This window comes from Gymnoscopelus braueri (assembly GCF_963280865.1).
Source record: "Gymnoscopelus braueri genome assembly, chromosome: 3".
Classification (NCBI taxonomy): domain Eukaryota; kingdom Metazoa; phylum Chordata; class Actinopteri; order Myctophiformes; family Myctophidae; genus Gymnoscopelus; species Gymnoscopelus braueri.
In genome coordinates this window covers 19,918,173-19,942,609 of record NC_137612.1, presented here as the reverse complement: position 1 = coordinate 19,942,609, position 24,437 = coordinate 19,918,173, and the positions used below count along the sequence as shown (strand labels likewise).

General features: G+C 42.7%; 1 protein-coding gene and 1 pseudogene across 3 annotated transcripts in view; both read left to right on the top strand.

Annotated features, from left to right (window-relative positions):
• Nucleotides 1-24,437, top strand: part of LOC308082870 (band 4.1-like protein 1) — a 112,502-nt gene that overhangs the window by 51,899 nt on the left and 36,166 nt on the right. For both annotated transcript variants that reach the window (XM_080424935.1, XM_080424934.1), the window contains exons 2-3: nt 18,598-18,740; nt 21,416-21,583. In XM_080424935.1, the coding sequence (XP_080281061.1) occupies nt 18,702-18,740; nt 21,416-21,583 (207 nt within the window). In that variant the 5' untranslated portion in view covers nt 18,598-18,701. The remainder of the gene's footprint in view (nt 1-18,597; nt 18,741-21,415; nt 21,584-24,437) is intronic.
• LOC308081842 (N-alpha-acetyltransferase 40-like) lies at nt 14,255-15,202 on the top strand (annotated as a pseudogene). Its single transcript has 2 exons — nt 14,255-14,456; nt 14,669-15,202. The product of its transcript is annotated as an N-alpha-acetyltransferase 40-like (transcript).

Genomic DNA, 24,437 nt, shown 5'->3' with positions numbered 1-24,437 from the left:
AGGCTATACTTGTAAAGTTAAATATATAATTATGTTGAAGATGGACAGATCTGTAATCTGAGAGTTGTAGCCACTGACTAAACAATCAGCCATGTACTGTATTTTGTAGTGACTGGAACTATCAGAACATTTATTTTCTTTGTAAACAATATACTTCATCTGACCTGTCCATCTTCAACATAATTATATATCAAACATTATAAGTATAGCCTACATCAACCAGATTCCATCCCCTTGAATTTCAGCGTAAACTTTTGTTTCATTGTTTGACAGATCTCCGTGAATTGAATCTTGGAGAGATTTCAATATTATACACTGCACCAAAATGCTTTTGTCCTTTTTACAGAGTGTTTTTGAGATAATCATTTGCAATGGTATCTGTAATCTGATTGCTATGATTTTTTTTCATGAACTCTAATGGATTACAGTTATCAATGTATTCATGATCAGATTACTGTAATCCGTTTACATGCAGCCCTGGCATCCAACAACCCATAAAACCTGCTGACAGGCAGGAAGTCCATCCAGCATGTCATTTATGTATTTTGATCCGTGCAAGGTGTTCTATATTAAGCGTGGCTTCTTCATAGATGCCAGATTTTTTGGGCCCGCCCCCAACCCTAACCCGATTTTGGAAAAAATAGCTCCGGTTCAAGCTTGTAGATCGATTTTTTTTGATTTTTTTTGCCTATAATGGCATGCCCAAAATAGGGACGCCAGGTTGGTGGTTATAAGCCGAGACACATCGGCTGCATATTGCCGATGTAGTGAAATGGCTGATATATCAGCCATGAGTGTGGCTGCTTCACTTCCTCTTCATACTCTGCCTGCCTCTCCACCCTTCATTCTTTCCATTATTCTCTCATATTTTTTTGGAATACAGCAACACAGAGAGGCATTTGACACGTCTGTGAACAGAAATACTTGCAAGCGCAATGTTGTGGAGCCACTAAAACAACTGAGCACAACATTATTGAAACCGCAACGACCTTCCGTTTTTTTTGTGATCAGCACTTTTCTCAAAAACCAAAACAACAATGATTGTGGTAGCGTAGCGAGCTGCAGGAAATTATTTTACTGCTTTGCTTGTTACAGTACAGTGGAGAATCTGGTTTGGGAAGCGCGACCATTGTGACAGTCTGTCATTAGCTGGAGCATTGCAGAGGGTTCATGGGGAGACAATTACACACTGCAGTGTGAACTATGTGACTCATACGTACATACAAGTTTAAGTAATATCTGCTGGTGATGGAATTGGAACAATGATGTGGGCTGATGTTCTATTTCACTTAGCAAAATACAGTAGGCTGACTAATTAGTTGTAGTTCACTGTGTGTGGAAAAGGGCAAGACATTACACAAATGTTTTTTGTTATTTTTGGCAAAATATAGTAATAAGCCCTGAGCAATCCCTTCCTTGTAAAGTCATCTAATTATCCCTCTCATTGTTTAAAATCTAGAAAATAACCAAGTGGTGAGGGAGAATATTTTGAATCTGCAGTCATTTCTTAGTAATGCATTGTTGCCTATGGTTGTTAAATTCTCCAGCTCAGCACAGGTACTATACAGAACAGCTTAATCTTTTTTCTTTCTTTTTCCTTTATTTATTCAGGGAAGCCCATTGAGAGCAAGCTCTCTTTTTCAAGGACGCCCTGATAACAGCATATAAAACATATACAACACATAAATAATGAAAAACAATAACAAACATTTGAATCATATTACAATCATCACAGATGCAAATAAATATAGTATTAGATGAAACTGGTGCAGTTACTATGTAATGTGTCCTCAAGAAGTACCCTAAATGTCTCTATTGAGACCAATTGCTCCAGTTTCAGAGCGTCCATTTGTGTGGAGGATAATAACGGAAAGCAGTCTTTCCTTGTTCACTGCTCTTACGTGGACTGGTATATCTAATGTGTGTTTGTTTGTGAACGTGTTGAATGTCCAGTAACCTTTGGTTCTAAAAGGAAGCTTACCACCCACAGCCTTATAAATAAATAAATAAAATACAATGTTGCTCTCTATGTACTGCGAGAGAAGGCCAACCCACTTTATCATATAAAATACAGCGATGGGTGAGATCATCATCACCAGTGATAAAACGTAGGGCACTGTGGTAGACTGCTTCAAGAGGCTTAAGTGTGGAGATGAATGTGAATGCATGCTAACAGGCTTCATCTAGTCACTACATGTCTGTGTGATCTCCTCTCCCTGCCCTTCTGACGCCAGCTTAGCCAGCCATAGTGCTGTCACACTCCTCCTCAGCCCTGTGTTTCCCTGCTATAGGACCTGGTGACTTAAGAACCTGTTATTATACTGCTAAACCGCGCTAATGTTACCCATTAGCCATCCCGCTGCGAGCATTTTAACCCTTTAACACATCCACCGCCAGAGGTTAATCTCATAATGTACTCACCAGTGCCAAGGTGTTTTTGTTGTTTTTTTGTTTTTTTCATGTCGCCATAGATCTTGTTAAAATCCTTAAGATTGAGCCGTGAACGGTCTGTTTACATCCGCGAGATCTCCCTGTATCTCCCAGTGAAGACCGCATGTCAAACGGACTTCCATGACTGTAGTTAGAGCGGATTACGTTAAACAGTGAAATGCGAGGAGAAAAAACTACAGGAAGAGAATTGAGTTTCAGTTTCGTCTGTAGAATGGGAGCGGGCGTGATCGTCGAAACCGGATCCCAAATAATTCTATTTCCTGTCATCAAACCGGAAACGGAAGTGGATCAAAAAAATTCCGAAAGTGCACCCGGACCGCGCATGCGCGAAAAGACCGCAGCCCGTAGGACTACGGGCTCGGCGCTTAACCGTTGGATTTAACGGCCCGTAGAACTACGGGCCCGGCGGTAAAGGTGTTAAGACCGGGAACGCATTTTGTGTGTAATTTTTTAGATTTCTTTGGCTATTCAAAAATAGCAGATATACAAGCTCATGTGCCGCGCTATGAGCTTGTAGATCTGCTATTTTAGAAAAATCGTGAAAATGTGTGCAAATCTTTGAATACGTATGTTGGTTTTAAGCAAGTTTTTACTCAAATCTTTGATTCTGGGGGGGTCCCTGGAACAACATATTTTGAGATAGGGGTCCCCAGCCAAATACATATCATTTTGTGGTCCTTGACATGAAAACCACTGATATTATAGCTACAACAACTTTTTTGTTAGGATTTAGAAGACATTTGTAGAATCCCCCCAGAAGCAAAGATTTGAGTTAAAAATGTTTGCTTGAAAAAAATATATATATTCAAAGATTTGCAAAAAAAAATCCCATGATCTTTCAAAAAAATAGCAGATCTACAAGCTCATAGCGCGGCACTCTGTGCCGCGCTATGAGCTTGCATATCGGCTATTTTTGAATAGCCAAAGAAATCTTAAAATGACACACATGCGTTCCCTTCCCGGCCTTAAAGGGTTAACACAGCTGCAATTGAGGGAAGAAAATGGTTTCAGGCACAGAGTGAAGAAGAGCAATGCCTTCCAATGGTATATAGTGCATAATGATAGGCAGCTGCGGTCCGCTCCATCACTTGGTGGAGTGGAGTGTCTTAAGTTCTTGCACACGCTCCAGGGATCTCCAAGGTTGTGTTGTGTGCCTTTTAGATGGACAGTGACATATAGTGATGCCACCAAATGGTATTGCAGTGAAAAAGACTATTTATGCTGTGCTGCTGCTGCTGTCTTTGCCCACTCCAAAGTGATGGCGTGCATGTAGAACGATGTTCCCCTGAGAGAGAGAGAGCTCCTTTAATTTAGGAAGGAGACAAGCTGTGCTTGGCTTTGCTCTCGCATGTCTCAGTGACGACGCCTGTTTTATTATACTTCATCGTACAGTACGTCGGTGTTCCGTGCCGAAAATAGCACATCTCGACGCGATGTGAGCTTGACAGAGTATAAATTAGGCATTAGTGAGCCTGTCAAGCACTGAGAGAGCCTAGGGAGCATGGGGTTATGCTTTAACCTGTATCAGAATGTGGTGCATAGTGAATAAGCTTCCTCTTCTCTGTGTCCTTCCCTCTCTCTCTCTGTCTCTATCTCTCTCTCTCACTCTTTCTCTGCCTATCAGAATTAGCCCAATTGTACATGACTAGGAATGTAGGACCGCTGGGCTTGGTGTTGGTCCTTTCTAACTGAGCAGTGGTGGAAAAAGTACTCACATTTTTGAATGAAGTCAAAAGTATCAATACTGCCATGTAGAACTACTCTGTTACAAGTAAAAGTCCAGAATTCAAAATTTACTTGAGTAAAAGTACAAAAGTATTGGTATCAAAACTTACTTAAAGTACCAAAAGTAGAAAGTACTCATTAGGCAGAATGTCCCAGAATGTGTTCAAATGTATAAAAATCTTTTGAAAATAGCAGATCTACAAGCTCACAATGCGTCGCATCGCGACGCATTGTGAGCTTGTAGATATATAGGGCTGAAGTGGTTAATATATGTTTTGTAATGATAATCAAAATCTAAGTAACTAGTAACTAGAGTTTTCAAATAATTGTAGTGGAGTAAAAGTATAATATTTGCCTCTGAGATGTAGTGGAGTAGAAGTAAAAGTACTGAACAATGGAAATACTCCAGTAAAGTAAAAACACCTCTAAATTGTACTTAAGTACAGTACTTGAGTAAATGTACTTAGTTACTTTACACCACTGTAACTGAGTAGTAATGTTTGTAGTTGTACTACCTGTGTGTTCACTTCCCGACACAATGGAAGACACAGTTTGTGTGCTGATTTCCGTGCTTTATTGGCCATACACACATAACGTGAACATGATCACAGAATTATACCGGTGTATTAGGAGTCTGTCACTAGCCCAGCCTTGCTGCTGGGTCTTGCTGCTTGCCAATGCGTCAAAACAACAACATTCAGTAACTTAGCCCAGATTAGCCAACTTGCTCACTGCTGGCATCTTCCTCTTAAGTTGTTTTGTATAGCCCTGAGCCCAGGCTCAGCACACTACTAAAAAGGGGGGAGAGCATAATTATTCAAATGGAAAACACCTGCCGATAAATTAACACTGGCACTGCTCCCACGAGCCACTCCACCCACACACAGCAGAGCCCAAATCACACCCCCCCCCCAAAAAACGCATGTCTGTTTTTCCCGCCAGAAGCCACAGGCCATGCATGCTGCCTTGTGGCCAGGCTCCTTTCTCCATCATCTATTGGCAGCTGCTAACCCAACAAACGAAGCAGAGAAGTGAGAGGGCACTCAAAAACTGCAGGAGGTGTACTCTGTACTGTAACAACACACCAGAAACAATACACAGCGAGCACTGGGAGATGCTTGACTGACTGGAGTCTGGGTGTAGTATGTTTGACAGACCATCAGTGTTTTTGCACAGTATTTATGAATGAGACCAGTGTGTCCGTCTGATTGACGGAATCCGTGTGAACTCTCACTGTCACATCTGGCTCACCAAAGCCAGAGAGAAGGAAGTGGTTTGAGTTTATGGGGGTTATCGTTAGAAGGGCGGGTACTGTATACTTCTGCTCACACTCACAAGTTAAGTCTCTGTAGATGCCTTGTTGCTGTCTTGGGACGGAGTGAACTCTGGTCTCCTCTTTCTCTTGGTCTCTTTCACTCAAGCGTCTTCAATGTCACTCTTGCACTTAGATTAAAAGACAGAAAAGATCAGAAATTGTTGTTATAAAAGCAAGGTATAGGTACAAAGAAACTGTGTGCCAGTGTGTATAGCCAATCCAAATTTGCCGTTGTCCGTTGGGGTGTGGGGCTCTTGGATTAATGACTTCGGCCTTACTTCTGGCACATTAATTGCACATGGAATACTGGTATGTACTACTGGGATAAATGTACCATGACAGTTGCCTGCTTAGATTAACTGCTGTAAATGTTTTACTGTTGATAGGTCGGTGGTATATTGCTCATTATACGCACCGTTGATTGACTGTACTGTATCTATATACCGTGCCCACTGTGTAGGCTGGCTGACACTGTACATAAATCAGCCTCATATTCACTGTCATCGAGTTGATATATTCACTCATTGATGATAGATGTACTGTATGTATCCAGTCATTGACAATAGATGTATGGTTATATTACTGGTGACAGATTGTACATCATATAATAATAATAATAATAATAAAATAATCTTACAATACAATAAATGCAAGGAATCTCTTTACGTACGTACATACATCTCGAGTCAAATTCGCCAACGCACGTTGCAGAGCGTGACGCTCATGTCACCATGAATCAGCCGTTACCATATATGGAGTTCCGAATGCAGCTACGCCCAAATATGGAGTGTGTTGTCTAACCTTAATGTGTCGTCACAAAGTAAACAAAGCTCCATATATGGGAACAAAAGGGGCATGCCCATATATGGACATAATACTGACATCAGGGATCTCCATATATGGGCAATATGTGCATAAATAAAACATTGCATAACTGGGTGAGGTTTGGGCCGCTTTGCAGCCCAAACCTCTAGTCTCAACCTCCCAACCTCACGACCCACCTGCTGTCAAATAGAAAGCCTTTCTTGAGGTCAAAAGAGGTCAAACTTTCTGTATCTGGTTGCTATGGCAACCTGCCAGATCAGGCTGAGGGTCTGACAGGCAAATCAGAAAATCAATCAAGCCGAGCGTCTGATCCCTGATCGAGGTGGGGTAAGATGCCTAAATAATAGCCAGAGCTCTGATCAACAGTCTGTGACAGTGTCTTATGTGGAGTGATCCTGTGACGAACTTCGGAGCTTTTGTCAATTATAGTAGTTTATTATACAGTGTATATATGTATATATATATATATATATATGTATATATATATATATATATGTATATATATATATATATATATATATATATATATATATATATATATATATATATATATATATATGATAATAATATATCATTATTATATTATACCATTATATTTACATTTATAATGCTAACCCAGTTGTCCATGTGCAGATGGCTAGGTCAGACTTAAATGATTGTGAAATGTGATTTCATACCTACAGTATCGCTGGGCTGTTACATAGCGGCTGTATCTAGGCAGTTCAAAAAGATCTACAGTGTCTGTCTGTCTGTCTGTCTGTCTGTCTGTCTGTCTCTCCGTCCGTCCGTCCGTCCATATCTTATCTACTCTATACATTGTGAGGCTGTAATTCTGTCTTGTTGTCAACTGAACCCAATCAGTCCAGCTTCTCCCTTTCACCGTTGTTCAAAAGTGCTGATATTAATTTCTTTGTTCATTTGGTGCCATTGCAGAATGACGATGAGGTCACACTCTTAACGCGTTCCCTGTCCTGTCTCATCTTATTCATTCCCATGCTCTGCAATAAAGAATGCAGAGATTGGATAGAACTGTCAGTTCCTCTCCTGTCTACAGACATATAAATTATGGATAACATAAAACAGGCATTTTATGATCCTTAAGGCAACTACAAGTAGGAATGCACCAAGACCAAACAGAGTGATACCAGGGTAAAATATGGAACAGTATCAAGAGGTGTGTGTGTGTGTGTGTGTGTGTGTGTGTGTGTGTGTGTGTGTGTGTGTGTGTGTGTGTGTGTGTGTGTGTGTGTGTGTGTGTGTGTGTGTGTGTGTGTGTGTGTGTGTGTGTGTGTGTGTGTGTGTGTGTGTGTGTGTGTGTGTGTGTGTAAAAGAAGACATGTGTGACTTAATGTTACATCTTTACAATAGAAAAGCAAGACTAAGACTAGAGGTCATACTGCATCGTGGATAGGACCACAATGGAAACAATTAAGTCCCCGGGACTTTTTTGTGTTATCCGTTTAGCCTAAATGTCTGACTGTACCTTGTGCTGTTTACATTTCTGACTAGTAAAGTATTAATTCAATCAATCAATTAATCAGTCTCATCGCAATCTGCCCATCATTGCCACCCTTAGCTCCTCAAACTGACATGGATCAGTGCTGGGGAACACCAATAGCAACCCATCCCTAGTTGTCAACTCTTCTGTCCACAGCAAATTAGACGTGAATGGTGGCTAGTGGCTACTATAACACTCATTTGCTCATTTCCAAGGCACTGACCAGGGTTCACCCATAGGGTTTAGAGAGGCACGTTGGCCAGATTCTAATGGCTGTGTGTTAAGGTCGAGCTTAAATGCTACTATCAGTGGCGTAGAGAGAATAACCTATATTCTATAGTATAGAATATAGGTTAGTCTCTCTACGCCACAATGTAAAACAATATATATATTTGGTCCACACTCCTTTGTGGTATTCTATAATTGTTTGTCTTTAAATGTCTCGATGAATTGAATACACAGGACCCCAATGGAAACAAGCAATAGTGCTTTCTTGGGTTTATCCTTTATGCATCTTTGTATAAAACTGTACCTCTGTGCTTTTTTTGGCGAACTGTTTATAAAGTATTCAATCAATCAATCAATATTGTATTTGCATATACAGTGAAATGTGGTATCTGCATTTACAGTAAGAAAGTGATAGCCAGCACTCCAAAGTCCTTCTGGTACTTTTAATTAACACATTGATTGCCAAGATCGCATCGATGCGTTCTTTCAAATCCATCGCTTGAGTGCCAGCATTCAAAAGAACGCATTGATGCGTTCTTTTGTTTAATCTGTGATCGCACGGCTCTGTTTATTTCTCATCAACACTTTCGTTTTCCACTTACGTCACACTCACCCGGAGCCGGATGTAAAAAAAAAAATCATTTCCGGGTCACATGTTTTTCTCCGGTCATTTTCGGCCAGAATAAGGAAAAACACGGTTTTTCAACGGACAGCTCAACTTCTATTTTCTTTGGTCCGGGTGACTAACGGTCATCGTCGTAGTGTATCACATCGTTTTCAGGCCGATCAGCGGACCAGGGATTGTCGAAAACATAACATCCTGTGAATGACCGGATATGACGTGGGCCTGTTTGGGAGGGGGCGAGCGAGGTGATCAATGTGTGGATTTGCTGCTCTCTACTGGTGGAACTGTCGTATGTGCTTAACACCATAATCAGAGAATTTATTTGAATGAAAAATTAAAAAATTAAAAAACACGCAAATTGCTGGCACAGGGGTGAGTACATTATGAATAAACTCTGGCAGTCAATGTAATATACGCACGGACAGTCACAGCATACACAGACGCGTTTCAGCGTCAAGCCTTCCTCAGCGTGTATGGCAAATGTAAACATTTGTGACAATTATATAGGGGGTAGCCTCGATCCCCAGGCTTTTATTTTTTTAGTTTTGCTCAAAAATAAGAGCCTGGACCAGCCTGTTGACGTTCCTGGAATAGGAAGTGTTTCATTTCCCAACCAACCAGAGTGCAGTGGGCGTGGCTCCAAATGTTGTGACGTCAGGGCTCTCAATGCACATTGGGGGAGGAGGAGGGGCGCGGGTCGGGGGCTGACGGACAGATCGGTGAACCAATAGGATCCGGCGGATTTTTTCTCCGGAGATTTTGAACCCGCACCTCGGGGAGCAGTTTAGGGGTTAAGTGTCTTGCTCAGGGACACTTTTGGCCGGGATGCAAACCTGGGACCTTCTGTTTCCCTCTACCCTCTCAGCCTCGGCCACCCAGACAAAGCCATCTTACCACTCCCCTGAAGCTAGCATAGCTAGCTAGCTGTATGCTCCCCTCTCGTCGACAAGGAAGAGAAAACATGATGGCTCCTCTGTCCCAAAACAGACACACACCACCGCCACATGCCTCTCCCTTTCTTTCTCCCTATCTGTTCCCTATATGTTTATATCCTCATCCTTGTGCTCTCTGCGTTCTCCCTATCGCCTTAACTGTTGCTCATCTTTACTCCTTGTTCTCCTCTCTCTCTTGCCTCCCTCCCTGGCAAACTGCTCAGTCACTTTACACTGCTTTGAGGAGAGGTTGAGGCTGGAGAACAGCACTCCGCACCGTAACCATGGCAACTGCCTCTCAGAGTGGAGCCAGTATTCTTCCACACACACACGCACACACACACCCCCACACACACGCACACACACACACACGCACGCACGCACACACACACACACACACACACACACTCACACATACGCGCACACACACATACACGTGCGCGAGCACGCACACACACACACACACACACACACACTCAAAGCTCTTCCTCCGTTCGCTTCATTTTAGATTAAAGCTTACCTCTCTGAGAGGGAGAGAGGGAGAGAGAGAGGGAGAGAGGGAGGGAGAGAGAGAGAGAGAGAGAGAGAGAGAGAGAGAGAGAGGGGAAGAAGACTCTGCTTGTTAGAGCAGAGTTTCGTAACCCTCCAAGGAAACAGCATGTTATTCTATGTGATGAATTATGATTCCTGATCACAGATATCAAAGCGATGTGTTGTTGGTGAGCCATGCACAATGTGTGGTAGTAGGGGGCACACACACACACACACACACACACACACACACACACACACACACACACACACACACACACACACACACACACACACACACACACACACACGTGCAACCCCCCCCCCACACACACACACACACACAGTATGATTGCTTGTACATTAAAGCGAGACAGGCCTGTCTCTTGTCTGCAGGCAGCTGTAAGGTGCTGCTGTTGTTCTCCTCTGCAGGGCTCTTGCTTGCTCTGCGTCCATGGACTGACATGAGGCTCTTACGGGTAATGGCGTGTGACAGGAAATTAATGCATCGCCGAGGCTGTGCTCCCTCACTCTGTGACATCAATGCTCGCATTTGGCAAAATAGTCTGAATGATAATTCAAGAAGCATTTAATTTTTAAGCTGACTCTGCCACTGCCTCTGTGTTACCTGATTACATTTGTTGTTGTTCTTTCTTTCCATTGGACCAATGCACATGTAGCCTACTATAATGTGTTTGTACAATACACACAATCACCTGTATGGCTTTTAATGTACTGGCTTCCGTATACCATGTAGATCATGTTCAACACATGAACCATAGCATCCCTATTCTGGCGTGAACATTCAGCTAAAAATATTTAGTGTAGAGGGAAAACAGGAGGGTGCATAGTATAGACCACATACATGGGTTTAAGTAGTTAATGTGCATGTAAGAGAAGTTGAAGTATCCTGCCTGAAGTGTCTTGCAGGTTTTTAGATCAATGTGGCTGTGAAGTGCTGCAAAGCTGACATATAGTAGGCACTATGTATACTACAACATTACATTATATTACATTACATTACATTACAGTCATTTAGCAGACGCTTTTATCCAAATTACTTACAATAAGTGCATTCAACATACAGTGTAGGTAGGAAACAAAACTACTAATGACCAGAAGTCTTAAGTGCATTTTCTTCTAAAACAAGCAACTAAGAGTATACCTGCTCTAAGGCAAAAGTGCAATATATCAGCTACCTACTTTCTTAAACAGATGAGACAAATAGCCTTCACACCTAGATTTTCAGGCCGCTTTGCAGCCAAAAGGGACGTGACGCAACACGTCACATTTTGGGACAATTTGCACCCCGTTAACATTGAAACGCAAATGGGACATGACATAACATGTCACTTTCTGGGACAATTTGCACCCGTTAACATTGAAACGCGAAAGCCAGATAAGCCTATAATTTAATATAGGATACAGCTGTAGAAGAATGCCTTGTATCATCTACACAGACCCAGACAAAATATTTAACCCATTAATACCTGGAACGCATCTGTGTCACTTTTAGATGTCTTTAGGCTATTCAAAAATAGCAGATATACAAGCTCATAGCGCGGCACCGAGTGCCGCGCTACGAGCTTGTAGATCTGCTATTTTTGAAAAATCTCGAAAATATTTTTTATTTATTTTTTTCAAAAAACTGTTAGGATTTAGAAGACATTTCTAGAATCTTCTCAGGTCTTAATTTAATGAACAGGACATCACCCACTGCTTGGTTTGGACTGGGCCGGGCCATAGGAAATGGGGCCGGAAGAGGGAGACGGTTATCGTCTTCATCACGTCTGAGAATGACTGGAAGGCAGCACAGGGACGGTAGCATAGAGGAACATTGTTCGGGGTGAATTTTTTTTACCGTCCTTTGCCATCCGCAGCATCATTTGCAGTGGAGCCTTCCCCTCCATTGAGGCGGCGTCTGCTCGGCTGTCGTATCCGTGATTCAGCCAGCGAGGAGGAGAAATTTGATTAGCCCATTAACCCATTAAGACCTGAGAAGATTCTAGAAAGGTCTTCTAAATCCTAACAGTTTTTTGAAAGAAAATCAAAAAAAAAATATTTTCGAGATTTTTCAAAAATAGCAGATATACAAGCTCGTAGCGCGGCACTCGGTGCCGCGCTATGAGCTTGTATATCTGCTGTTTTTGAATAGCCGAAGACATCTAAAGTGACACAGATGCGTTCCAGGTATCAATGGGTTAAGACTGGGATCGCATCTGTGTGTTATTTTTAGACGTCTTTGGCTATTCAAAAATAGCAGATCTACAAGCTCGTGTACGAGCTTGTAGATCTGCTATTTTTGAAAAATCGTGAAAATTCGTGGCAAAATCTTGGATTATATATTTTTTAAAGCGAACATTTGTAAAATATTTAGTTCCAGGAACCCCCAGAAGAAAAGATTAGATTTACAAATGTCCGCAAAAAAAATCTAATATTTGCACAACTTTTCATGATTTTTTTCAAAAATAGCAGATCTGCTATTTTTGAATAGCCCAACGAAATCTAAAAATGACACACAGATGCGTTCCCGGTCTTCATGGGTTAAGCAAGTCAACGTTACAGCTCAGAGCTCGGCTCGATCAGACAACAAGGGAGGGAGAACTCGGTCACTGAGTGCGTGGAGTGGACGCACCACTCTCACACTGCACCTTTGTCCCTCCTCCTGGGATGGAGATTCTGTCACTTCTCTTTGATTGTAATGGTGTGCAGATGTAAGTGTAAGCAGAGTGAATCACCTTCGCCCGCCGATTGTTTTGCCGCCGGTGGGCGTGTGGCCACAACGCAAGCTTGTTAATCCCCCCTAGAAGTACCATTGACAACACCTTTCACCATGCTTTATTTGGTTTTTCTCCGTGCCAATTCAGAGAGATTGACAGATGTGTAACCAGCGGCAGCTGAAGGTAATATTTGTTATGGGTGTATTACATAACAGCATGGACAACCCATGTGCAATTAACTTAACCCATTCAAACCGGGAACGCATCCGTGTAACCACTTTATCCATATTTTATACTTTGGCTATTCAAAAATAGCAGATATACAAGTTCATAGAGCGGCACTGAGTGCCGCGCTATGAACTTGTAGATCTGCCTTTTTGTTTTAATCTCGAACATTTGTGCAAATCTTTCAATACATATGTTTTTGTAAACAACATTTTAACTAAAATCTTTGCTTCTGGAGGTCCCTGGAATAAAATATTTTGAGTTGGGGGGTCAGTGGCCAAATATAATTTTGCGAGGTCCTTGACATGAAAAGGTTTGAGCACCACTGATATAGCAACAATAGTTTTTCAGAAAACTGTTAGGATTTAGAAGACATTTGTAGAATTGGAACGTCAGGTCTTAATGGGCACACACTGAAACATACCAAGTTCATGTTAATTCCTCTTGCTGCAATTTATACATTTGGAATAATATCCATGATAGTCTTTGTTTCAAGTTGTGTTGTGTTGTCATTGACAAAGTGGTTGCTATGTGGTTGCTAGCCGTCACGTTCAAGAATCTGATTGGCCGTCACCCAGCGAATTTCGCTTCTTATCTTATCTTTCATCATTTCCCCCAAGGAACCCAGACTTGCACTAAAATAGTTGGACACCACGGACTACACAGATAGAGGAGAGGTAGAGAAAAATAGAGATAGAGTGAGGAAAGAAAGGGAAGAGATAGAGGTAGGGATAGGAGGGAGGAAAGAAATAAAGGGAGAGACAAAGCAGGGTTTACGTGACCTATAATTTCACCCCCATGCTTTTGGGCGCCAAACTGGCAAAAAGAAAAGAAAATAATTTGGTGTAATTGATGGTTTAATCCTGGGTTAATCCTCGATAGTCCTCTATTGATCCGTGCTGCTATACCAGTGCTAGCTTTGTTAGCACGCAAACCTAGTGTCAAAAAGAACTAATTGAATCCCAGAGTCAATTGAGCCAGGTGTATAATCTACAAGGTGCTCTGACATGGGGAGGAAGTCTAACAGAGCCACGGTGAAGAAGGCTATAGACCATATTCACACAGCGGCCATTTTGGAATTTAACATTGAAAGTGCCACCCCGTTGCCGTGGCAACCGGGGTGGCACTTCATTGACTTAATAGCAACATGGCCGCCGTGTGAATATGGTCTATAGGCACATGGAGGAGAGAGCAGCTCTAGATGCCATCTGTGCCAAGGTGGACGCAGCCAATAAAGTTGATGACCGATTGGCTGCTTTCCCTGTCCTTAAAAAATATGACAGAAACAGACTCAACTTGCAGATAGAGTGTAAGAAAGTTTCCACCCTCAACCCATTATGTCTGGTCGAATGGGCTTACAAACTCATGAGATCTAACCAGGGTTGCCAGATCTGCTTATTACAATTTCCCCGCAATATTTTATTTGAAAATAGCCGATCTACAAGCTCACAACGCGTCGCATCGCGACGCGTTGTGAGCTTGTAGATCTGCTATTTTCAAATAGCTGATGTATATGTTGTAAGTGCTCATGTGGCCTATAGTCGCTTCTTTTGGGCTGGTTTTCCTAGACCTGGTTGCTTGTTTCTCTCACAGAATCTGGCAGCACCGGATCTAACACGCAGGCACTGTACGAGCAGAGTGAGTGTGGGGGTGGAAGGAGAGAGAGAGAAAAGGTATGAGATGAAGGTCGAGAAGGCGCGGTACCTCCTGGCCCCGCGGCGGGCGCAGACTCCGTCCCAGACGCCGCTTCTGTCACTTCCGATTCGATGTGGAGTGTGGCGTACTTTACCTTTTATGAAGTGCAGCTATAAAGAGCAGAGTCAGGAGGAAAGGCCTGGGGAAACGTCCTCATTCAGTTATTACCGCTCATTGCTAACAGCACACAGATGAGGAAAGTGATGTTGACAGTAGTCAAACACAACCACGGCGGGGCTTACCAGCTTTTCAGAGATGCTTTTACAATTCGAGATCGATGACAGCATGTTGGGTTGCTGTGGCGACTGCTCGTATATGGGATGGGATGCTGAGCCGGCGGACCAAACGCGGCGTGGCGTCCGGCAGCGCACACGCACAGAAGCGAGCACTGTCTGCGGGGGGCTGCTGACACTGATTGTTTTTTTTTGGTGAAGATAGTTAGTGTTGAGCGAGTCCTAGGATACTCCGGTCAGCTAAGCATATAGGGTTTAACCCATTAAGACCTGAAGCCGATTCTACAAATAATGTCTTCTAAATCCCAACAGTTTTCTGAAAAAACGTATGTTTCTATATCAGTGGTGCTCAAACTTTTTCATGTCAAGGACCCCCAAAATGATGTATGTATTTGGCCGCCGACCCCCATCTCAAAATATTTTGTTCCAGGGACCCCCAGAAGCAAAGATTTGAGTTACAAATGTTCGCTTTAAAAGAATATGTATTCAAAGATTTGCACACATTTTCAATTTTTTTCAAAAATAGCAGATCTACAAGCTCATAGCGCGGCACTTGGTGCCGCGCTACGAGCTTGTAGATCTTTCTCCTCCTTCGCTTTCTCCTCCTTCGCTTTCTCCTCCTTCGTATCATTCAAGTGATTTCCACAGTAGAATCCTGAGTGTTCATTTAAATTAAAGAAATACCCGCACACTCACAATAGTTAAATGAATACTCAGGATTTTACTGTGTATGTTAACCTCCTTTTTCTTAAGTTTTTAACTTTGATTTAACAATACATTAGTTCTTATTTTATTTTCCACTTTCCACACATCCTTCTTTCCCTGGTCTCCCCAGGGCCAGGGCTCTACACTACCAGGCCCCCTCCTGTTTTTACACCACATATCTTCACTGAAAATACTGTAGCAGATCTACAAGCTCAAGTAGACTCTTGTTATCCCTTTCCCAGAAATTTTCATCATCCCTTTTGACTCTCCAGTTTCAACATTGATAGTCATGAATCTATTGACACTAGCATCCGTGAACAGTAAATTTGGGGATTCAGGGGGGTAATTATCGTCTTAGCGCTGGAGCATGTCCTGCTTAAATAGACCTCATTATCTGACTCAGTGAGGGGTTTTCTAATTAAAGTGAATGTCCTTGATGACAAGGTGAGTTATGATATTAGAACCTGGAGGACAAGTGTAATCCTGGTGTTATAGTCTCTGTATAACCTTTTGGGATATGAGAAAAGGTAAAGGTTTCACTGAGACTTTGTTTCAAAAGCCTTTACTTCTGTTTAAGGCTGCAGCTATCAATTATTTTCTTAGTGATCATCCTATCGAGTAATTTTTAGATTCATCGAACAACCGAGAAGCATGTTTTTGTAATATATATTTTTTTAGATGTATTTTTTTTAAGATGATCAATTAGTCTGATCTACATCAGAATGCGTTACGAGTCTCACCCAAGGGTGCTACACATGGCGGCATAACATAAGTACTCAGACAGCTGACATCAATATCGGAAACAGAAGCAAACCGCCACAAAGGCACCATTAACCCTTTCAGCCCTGGAACGCATCTGTGTCGTTTTTAGATTTGAGCTAAAAAAAAGCATTATTTTACACCTTGGCTATTCAAAAATAGCAGATCTACAAGCTCATAGCGCGGCACCGAGTGCCGCGCTATGAGCTTGTATATCTGCTATTTTTGAAAAATCAAGAAAATGTGTGCAAATCTTTGAATATACATTTTTTTAAAGCGAACATTTGTAACTCAAATCATGTCCTTGACATGAAAAAGTTTGAGAACCACTGTTATTATAGCAACATACGTTTTTTCAAAAAACTGTTAGGATTTAGAAGACATTTTGTAGAATCGGAACCTCAGGTCTTAATGGGTTAATGCTCACCCACAAACATCAGCAAAAAAAAGGTCCCGTTCACCACAATTTGTACCAGCAGGCCACTCTCGAGAGCACCGTACAACAACACCAAAAGATGTCAGCACTCTGCAGTCTGCAGGAGATTGGAAAGTAGCTTGTTTCCCCACACTCTGGCCAGACCAGCTGGAGGCCAGATGGAACGGGTCCACAGTGTTGAATTGACAGTATCGTGGGAATATGGGGTTGAAGAGGAAGACAAACAAGTATTCTGACCTGGCGAGAGAAGCTACCCAGATCGCCATGATTCCCTGTAGAGGTGGGATGCAGCAACATCTACAACAAGTCTGTTGAACAAGATGTCTGTTGCCAGATCTGCTTATTATAATTTCCCCCCAAGATTGTATTTGAAAATAGCAGATCTACAAGCTCACAACGCGTCGCATCGCGACGCGTTGTGAGCTTGCATCACGTCGCGTCATTTTTCACGTCGCGATTGCAACGCGTCGCATCGCGACGCGTTGTGAGCTTGTAGATCGGATATTTTCAAATAGCTGATGCATATGTTTAAAGTGGTCATGTGGCCCATAGTCGCTTCTTCTGGGCTTGTTTTCCTAGACCTGGTTGCTTGTTTCTCTCACAGAATCTGGCAACACTGCCTCCAACAGGCAATCAAGTCTGTCTTTGGATGAAAAGAAAAGAAAGCAACCGGGGCAGCAAGATGAAGAAGATATTTGGTATGCGCTCAGGCTTATAGGCCTGGCACAGGGAGAAGGACACCCCTCCCATGCATAGCCCTTTGAGGCGTATCAGCTGGGATGCCAGGTGATGCGCCTCAGGTGATACTATAGACATGGCTTTTTTATCTCTGTACAAACCATCTGCCCCTTATGTAAGCACACACACGAACACACACACACACACACACACACACACACACACACACACACACACACACACACACACACACACACACACACACACACGCACGCTCTCACACACACGCACACGCACACGCACACTCACACTCACACTCACACTCACACTCACACACACACACACACGCACGCACACACACACATAGCTGGGATGCCAGGTGTCACCGTTGAGCCCTCTGGAGATGTCTCGGGCTCATCAATGAAACGTCAATGAAGCATGGTGCCCACCTTCTGACCCCGATGACGTACCTAACTGTCCCTTTCACCACTCCACTGACTGCTCACTTCAACACCGTCAACGTATCACAGAGACTGAAAAAAATCGAGTTCTATTATTGTTAGTTCTGTATGAAGCCAACCTCCTGGAGGGACGTGCCCCGTCCCTCTGGAACGCACTCCCCAACCCCCCCCTCCCTCACTTCCTTCACGACCACACTCAAAACACATCTCTTCAGGATAGCCTGTCGCAGTTGAGGTCTAGTTAGGATGTCTCCCCGACCCGTGCTTAACCTTTTATCGTTTTTAATCTAGCACCTATGTCTTTATGGCTTTCGTTTGTTCCTTCTTCTTCTTATGTAAAGGGACTTTGGGTACTAAGCTATATAAATCTATTATATTTTATACTTTCGGTGTTATACTTTCAGCTGACATGCTCAGCTGATCCACAAGAAACATTATGAATAATTGTATACTATTATTCAACTTCACTGTCCATTTCGGCAACTGCGTTTAAAAAAGAAATCTCCAAAATATATGATTTTATTCAAATCCCCTTTTTGCTTCTGTTGTTATCAGGTTGGCGTTTGTTTGCTACGGCAACGGTGCCAGTGGTGGTGAGTCGGAGGTGAAAGAAGTGGTCGAGGAGTCCTCCCAGAAGTGGGGGAGGGGGGCCAGCAAGCATGCAGGACTCTGCCTCTGATGGCAAGATGGCCAAACAGGTACAGTAAGCACAACACAACTGCACTCATTGCTGAAAACTTATAATTGTTAAATCTGATGCTAGACTCAAAATGTTAGCACAAAAAAAAAACAGGTATCATACATGTAATGGCAAGGTGTGTGTGTGTGTGTGTGTGTGTGTGTGTGTGTGTGTGTGTGTGTGTGTGTGTGTGTGTGTGTGTGTGTGTGTGTGTGTGTGTGTGTGTGTGTGTGTGTGTGTGTGTGTGTGTGTGTGTGTGTGTGTGTGTGTGTGTGTGTGTGTGCGCAGGCATGCGTTTGAGTTTATTTGTGTCATAAATCCTATTTCAGACTAAAGATTTGCAATGAACCGAGTTTTAACTTGAAACCACTTGCAGCAGGATCCCCAAAACGGTGGTTTGCAACGTTAATAAAACTGGACAGTCCACGTCCAGGTGCCGAGGCATGACCAATTGCTGTTTCCATAGCAATAGTAGTGTCACAATCCCTCCGGGATATCTATGTCTAGAAATGTGCGGAATCTCTGTTTGTTCGTGTGTCTCGTATATGGGATGGGATGCTGAGCCGGCGGACCAAACGCGGCGTGGCGTCCGGCAGCGCACACGCACAGAAGCGTGTGCGCTTCTGTGCGTGTGCCGAGTGGGAAGGCAGTCAGATCAGCGGTTGTCTGGAACTTATATCTAATTATCTATAAATCTGCAAATCTTCATGTCTGTCTGTCTGTCTGTCTGTTAGGCCCATATATGAAGATCTCTGTATGTATCTGTCTGTCTGTGTCCCTGGCATCATAGTCTCTAAGTACTACAGTATGATAATGGGGACTGCATTAAGTACTCTGACAACGGGTCGATAACGGGTACAACGGGTAGTGCATAACCGGAGGGGCAAACAGTGTCTACACATCTGAAAGTTCATCTGTTAGCAGTCCAGGTGCATACCACATAATAATGCCTAATGCACGTCACAGGTTCGAATCCCGATCCCGATGACCTTTGCTGCGTGTCACTCCCCATCTCTCTCTCCCTGTTTCCTGTCTGTCTCCACTAAATACTATCAATAAAGGCATAACCCCCCCAAAAATATAATTTAAAAAAAACAAAAAAAACAGTTAAACACATGTTCATACAGTGAAATTGTTTGGAGTAGGAAGGAACTAGGAAGCAGTCCTATCCTAACCCAGTCGCCAGAGCAGATAATCGCTAAATAAATACTTCATTTACGTCACCTTTATAAGGAGACATCACCAACCAAGCATAAGACAGGAACTTCATTTCTTCCTGTTAGATTTGATTAGGCTACGTTTGCCAGGTGTGTCCCTTGCGTTTACGAATGGAGAGTGGGAAGCGGAGCAGGTTCCATTTGGTTCCATTTGCACACACTCAGAGTTATGTTGAAGAAAGAAGCCTACTGCGAGTGCGCAAAAAAATATGTTTGCTTTTAATTTTGGCTTCTCATCGTACTCACTCATAATTAGTTATGTCCGGGCAGGTAGCTGGATCTATCTTGGAGAAATACTAATTAATTTGGTGTGGACGATTCATTGTACACACGGATTCAGGTCACATCAGAGTTCATCCACGCATCCCTAGCCTGTTGTTATCTCTCCGTCTGAGCTGCAAATTCTCCATGAATGACTCCAACCAACGTTTGGAACCGACCAAATCACATATAGTGGAACAGTCGCACATTCGGACTCGTTGCTTTGTGGTAACATCTCACAGATTGTTATGAAAAGTATAATTTGCTGGTATATACTCTTAAATAGATATATGAAGTAGCTACCCTTCCTTTCTCCTGTTCGCTCGCTCTATTTCACTCTCCCTCTCTGTCAGAGGCAGGTGCTTGGGGTTAAACAAACAAACAAACAAACAAACAAACAACAAAGACGGACTCGCATCACTAGACTGTGTGTGTGAGAGTGTGTGTAAGAGAGAGAAAGACAGCGAGGGAGGGAGAGGGGGACAACAACATAACATTAATGGTAGATGTGTGTCTATGCTTGTGTGTGTGACTACCTAAAAAGGCAGTATACGGCTGATAAAATGCTATTTTGAGACAATCTACTTAAAATGCTATTTTGAGACAATCTACTTAAAGGGGTGTAAGTGATATTTTTCTGTTAAAATACGTGTTAAATAGCTCTACATTCCGCTAGTAATCATCATAAAATGTGTAACCCACCTGAAAATGTATTTTCTGTTTACTAAAGCGCCGGAGACAAGGGGAGACCTTGTCCTTACTGAACAAACACTCTAGCAATGATTACTATCAGAATGAGATTGAACTTTTTAACAATAAACTAAAACAATGTCACTTACAGCACCTTTAGAAACATTACAAAGCATGCGTAATGTTTACCATACAGTATATTACTACACTTTAAATTGTCTAGGTTTTGATGCTTTGTATACAGGGCCCTGTAAGGCATAAATATTTAATGGCCACATATCACAGTGCTGACTCTTTAAATCATTGGATTGTAAAGCTATCATGGTATTCCATCTGGTACGAGAATGCATAATGCTATTAAACCATTGTAAAAGCAAGTGAAAACACATACACAGGTGTTCTTTAAGAGGTTAAATCACTAGCCTTTACTTGGGTGAACAGTGGGCTAATTGGCTTCTGTTACCATTTGATATTTCCACTCTGTGAGCTCACAGTGACATTACTCTTTTCTTTTTTCGGTGTAAAGGACCAGAACTCCAAGCATCTGGACGACCACAGAGAAGCAGACGACATGTCAGAGAAGACCTCTCCAAACAAGAACCCCAAATCTCCCCAGAAAGGCTCCAAACGTTTGAAGACCGTTCCCTTCAAAGTCACCCTGCTGGACTCCTCGGAGTATGAAGGGGAGATCGAGGTGAGCGTGATGGGAGACCATTTGCACTCACACAGATATACCCACTGTATTCTGTTTTTCTGGATTTTTGCTCCGTGGGTAGTTGTGTGCATAGTGCTGCTGGGAGCAGATAAGCCGGGCAAAGAATGACAGAGAGGACTCCGTGCTGAGAACACTCAATAGGGCAAGGCCAGAGAAATGGATGAGGAAAATAGATGGGAGTCCTGGTGGTGATAGATGATAGATTTTATGCATTCTTGACTGTCAACAGTAGATTTCTCAGAAACAGAACTAGTATACAGATGCATACAGAATATAAATATATGTATACTGTATATTATATGCAGATATATACGTACGTATACATATATATATACGTATATATATATATATATATATATATATATATATATATATATATATATATATATATATATATATATATATATATACGTATATTATATACATTATTGTGCAATAATAGCCCTATATAACTACATTATTGCGCAACCTCTAGTAAGTATCTAAGTGCCACCATGCACTGAACTATCACCGTGAGCGAACTTGTTGTTCAAGGAACTCATGTCGGAAAAGGATGAAACCCAGCTGCCAAACATGGTTGCTGTGGATGGTTTGGTGAAATTCACAGCTGAGGAGACACTAGAGTGTATCTGGGCGCAGGGAAACCAAAACACAGAGTGGAAAACTGCAGCTTTTGATGGTTCACACAGAATGGCTGTGTGCAATGGTGAAGCTGGCAGTCAGCACAGCAGCACCTGCTATGGTTTCAAGACCTCCACACACAGGAAATCCATTCACCCGGGCAGTTCTTTGAGAGTAATGTTAATGCTTTTATTCAATTAACAATTGAATAAAAAAAACTATTCTCATTGTTAATAGATAAAGCTACTGTATGGGTATTAGAGGAACAAATTACCCGACCTCAGCCATGGCTGCATCGGCTCTTGCCTATACGGCTCAGGGTGATACAGCAGCTAACCTTGTGCAACGCGACAAATGCCCGACTGTGGACGTCGATGCCTATGTGGATGCTGATATTTTGAGGCAAGTTTCTTAAAGAGGTGGTTGTGCTTAGTTTTGCCCTTCTGGGCACTGTGACATGACATGACTCTGGACACACCAATCAGCCCATTTTGTTGCTGTCACGCACCACCGTACTAGGCGACTGTACTTTTCTCATGGCTAATCAGCGGTAACAAGGCAATGCCACGTGATGCCATCACCCCTTCAACTAACTGCTTATAGGTTCAGACGGTGTCCCTTTTGCCCAATAAAATCCCTCAGCTCAGAGTCCGTCGACAGGGTGTTAGGAAACCTATTGTCATTAAATATTGCAAACCCCAGGTGCAGCCAAGGAGAAAATAGAATAGTTGTGTTATTGTTAGGGCCCTCGGGATATTTACACACAAGCTCTGGTGTTCATGAGAGTTTGTATGACTGTGTGCGAGTGTGTTTGTGTGCGTGCGTGCGTGTGCATGTGTGTGTTTGAGTGTGTGTGTGAGTGTGTGTGTGTGTGCGCTCGTGTACGTATGTACGCGTGGGTGTGTGCATGCATGAGTATGTGGCTGTGTATGCGGTAAGAATACCAAGGATGCTGCCCTTACACCAACCTCTCTCTCTCTCTCTCCACACTGCAAAAACATTGTGCAACACCTCAGGGCTTTTTTTCTCCACACCGCAGCGGTAGCTTGCGTTATGGTTCGGAAAGCATTTACCACCCACCCACCCCAGTCATTTTGATAGCGTCCTGCCTTACGTGAGTCCTTACAGAGCGAGTCCCTCTACAGAGTGAGTCCTTTAACGTTATCCTATTCATTATGCATGTTCTATGCTGTTGCTGTACACACGTGCACAGCGGTAGGGCTCACAGGGCCGTTCACTATAACTATGACGTTAACTGTATCGTTCACCATTGTATTTTCTTTTATGGTTGGTGTTAGAACTATTTTTAACCCATTAAGGCCTGAGGTTCCGATTCTACAAATGCCTTCTAAATCCTAACAGTTTTTTTTTGAAAAATACTCATGTTACCATATCAGTGGTGCTCAAACTTTTTCATGTCAAGGACCTCAAAATGTATATGCATTTGGCCGCGGACCCCCATCTCAAAATATTTTGTTCCAGGGACCCCCCAGAAGCAAAGATTTGAGTTAAAAATGTTCGTGTTAAAAAATATATATATTCAAAGATTTGCACACATTTTCACGATAGAAAAAAAATTGCAGATCTACAAGCTCGTAGCGAGGCACTCGGTGCCGCACTATGAGCTTGTATATCTGCAATTTTTGAATAGCCAAAGTGTAAAATAATGCTTTTTTAGCTCAAATGGAAAAGTGACACAGATGCGTTCCTGGTCTGAAAGGGTTAAAACTATATTATAGTTATAGTGCTCGGTGCGAAACGGCCCTCACTTCCTGTTCTTAATTGCTAGGGTTGAAATGTCAGGCCTGTCCTCCTTCATACCCCATAGGAGCTGATAATAACAGTGACGGTGGGAAAAGGCAAAACGCTGTGGGCGAGGAGGATGCACATGCCTCCCACCCTCCTCCTCCTCCACGGGGTGTCGGCCATGGAAGGAGCACACAATAAATACCCTCCTCACCCACACTCCTCCTTTCATCCACCCACCCACCCACCCCACATGTTCAGCAGGCTGTGCTCGTAGTACATCTACCATTCAGGCAGGGGCAATGATTGGTAGTTTTTTTGTCTTGTTGCCAGGGCTCGGCCCTGTGTTATCCAATGTTTATTCTAGCGAAGCCGGAGTGTGTTGTTGTTGAGACACTCCACTCCGGAGATGAATGCGTAATTGGTTTGAAGCAGGTACTGAGGATGCAGTGGTTGTAAAGTAACT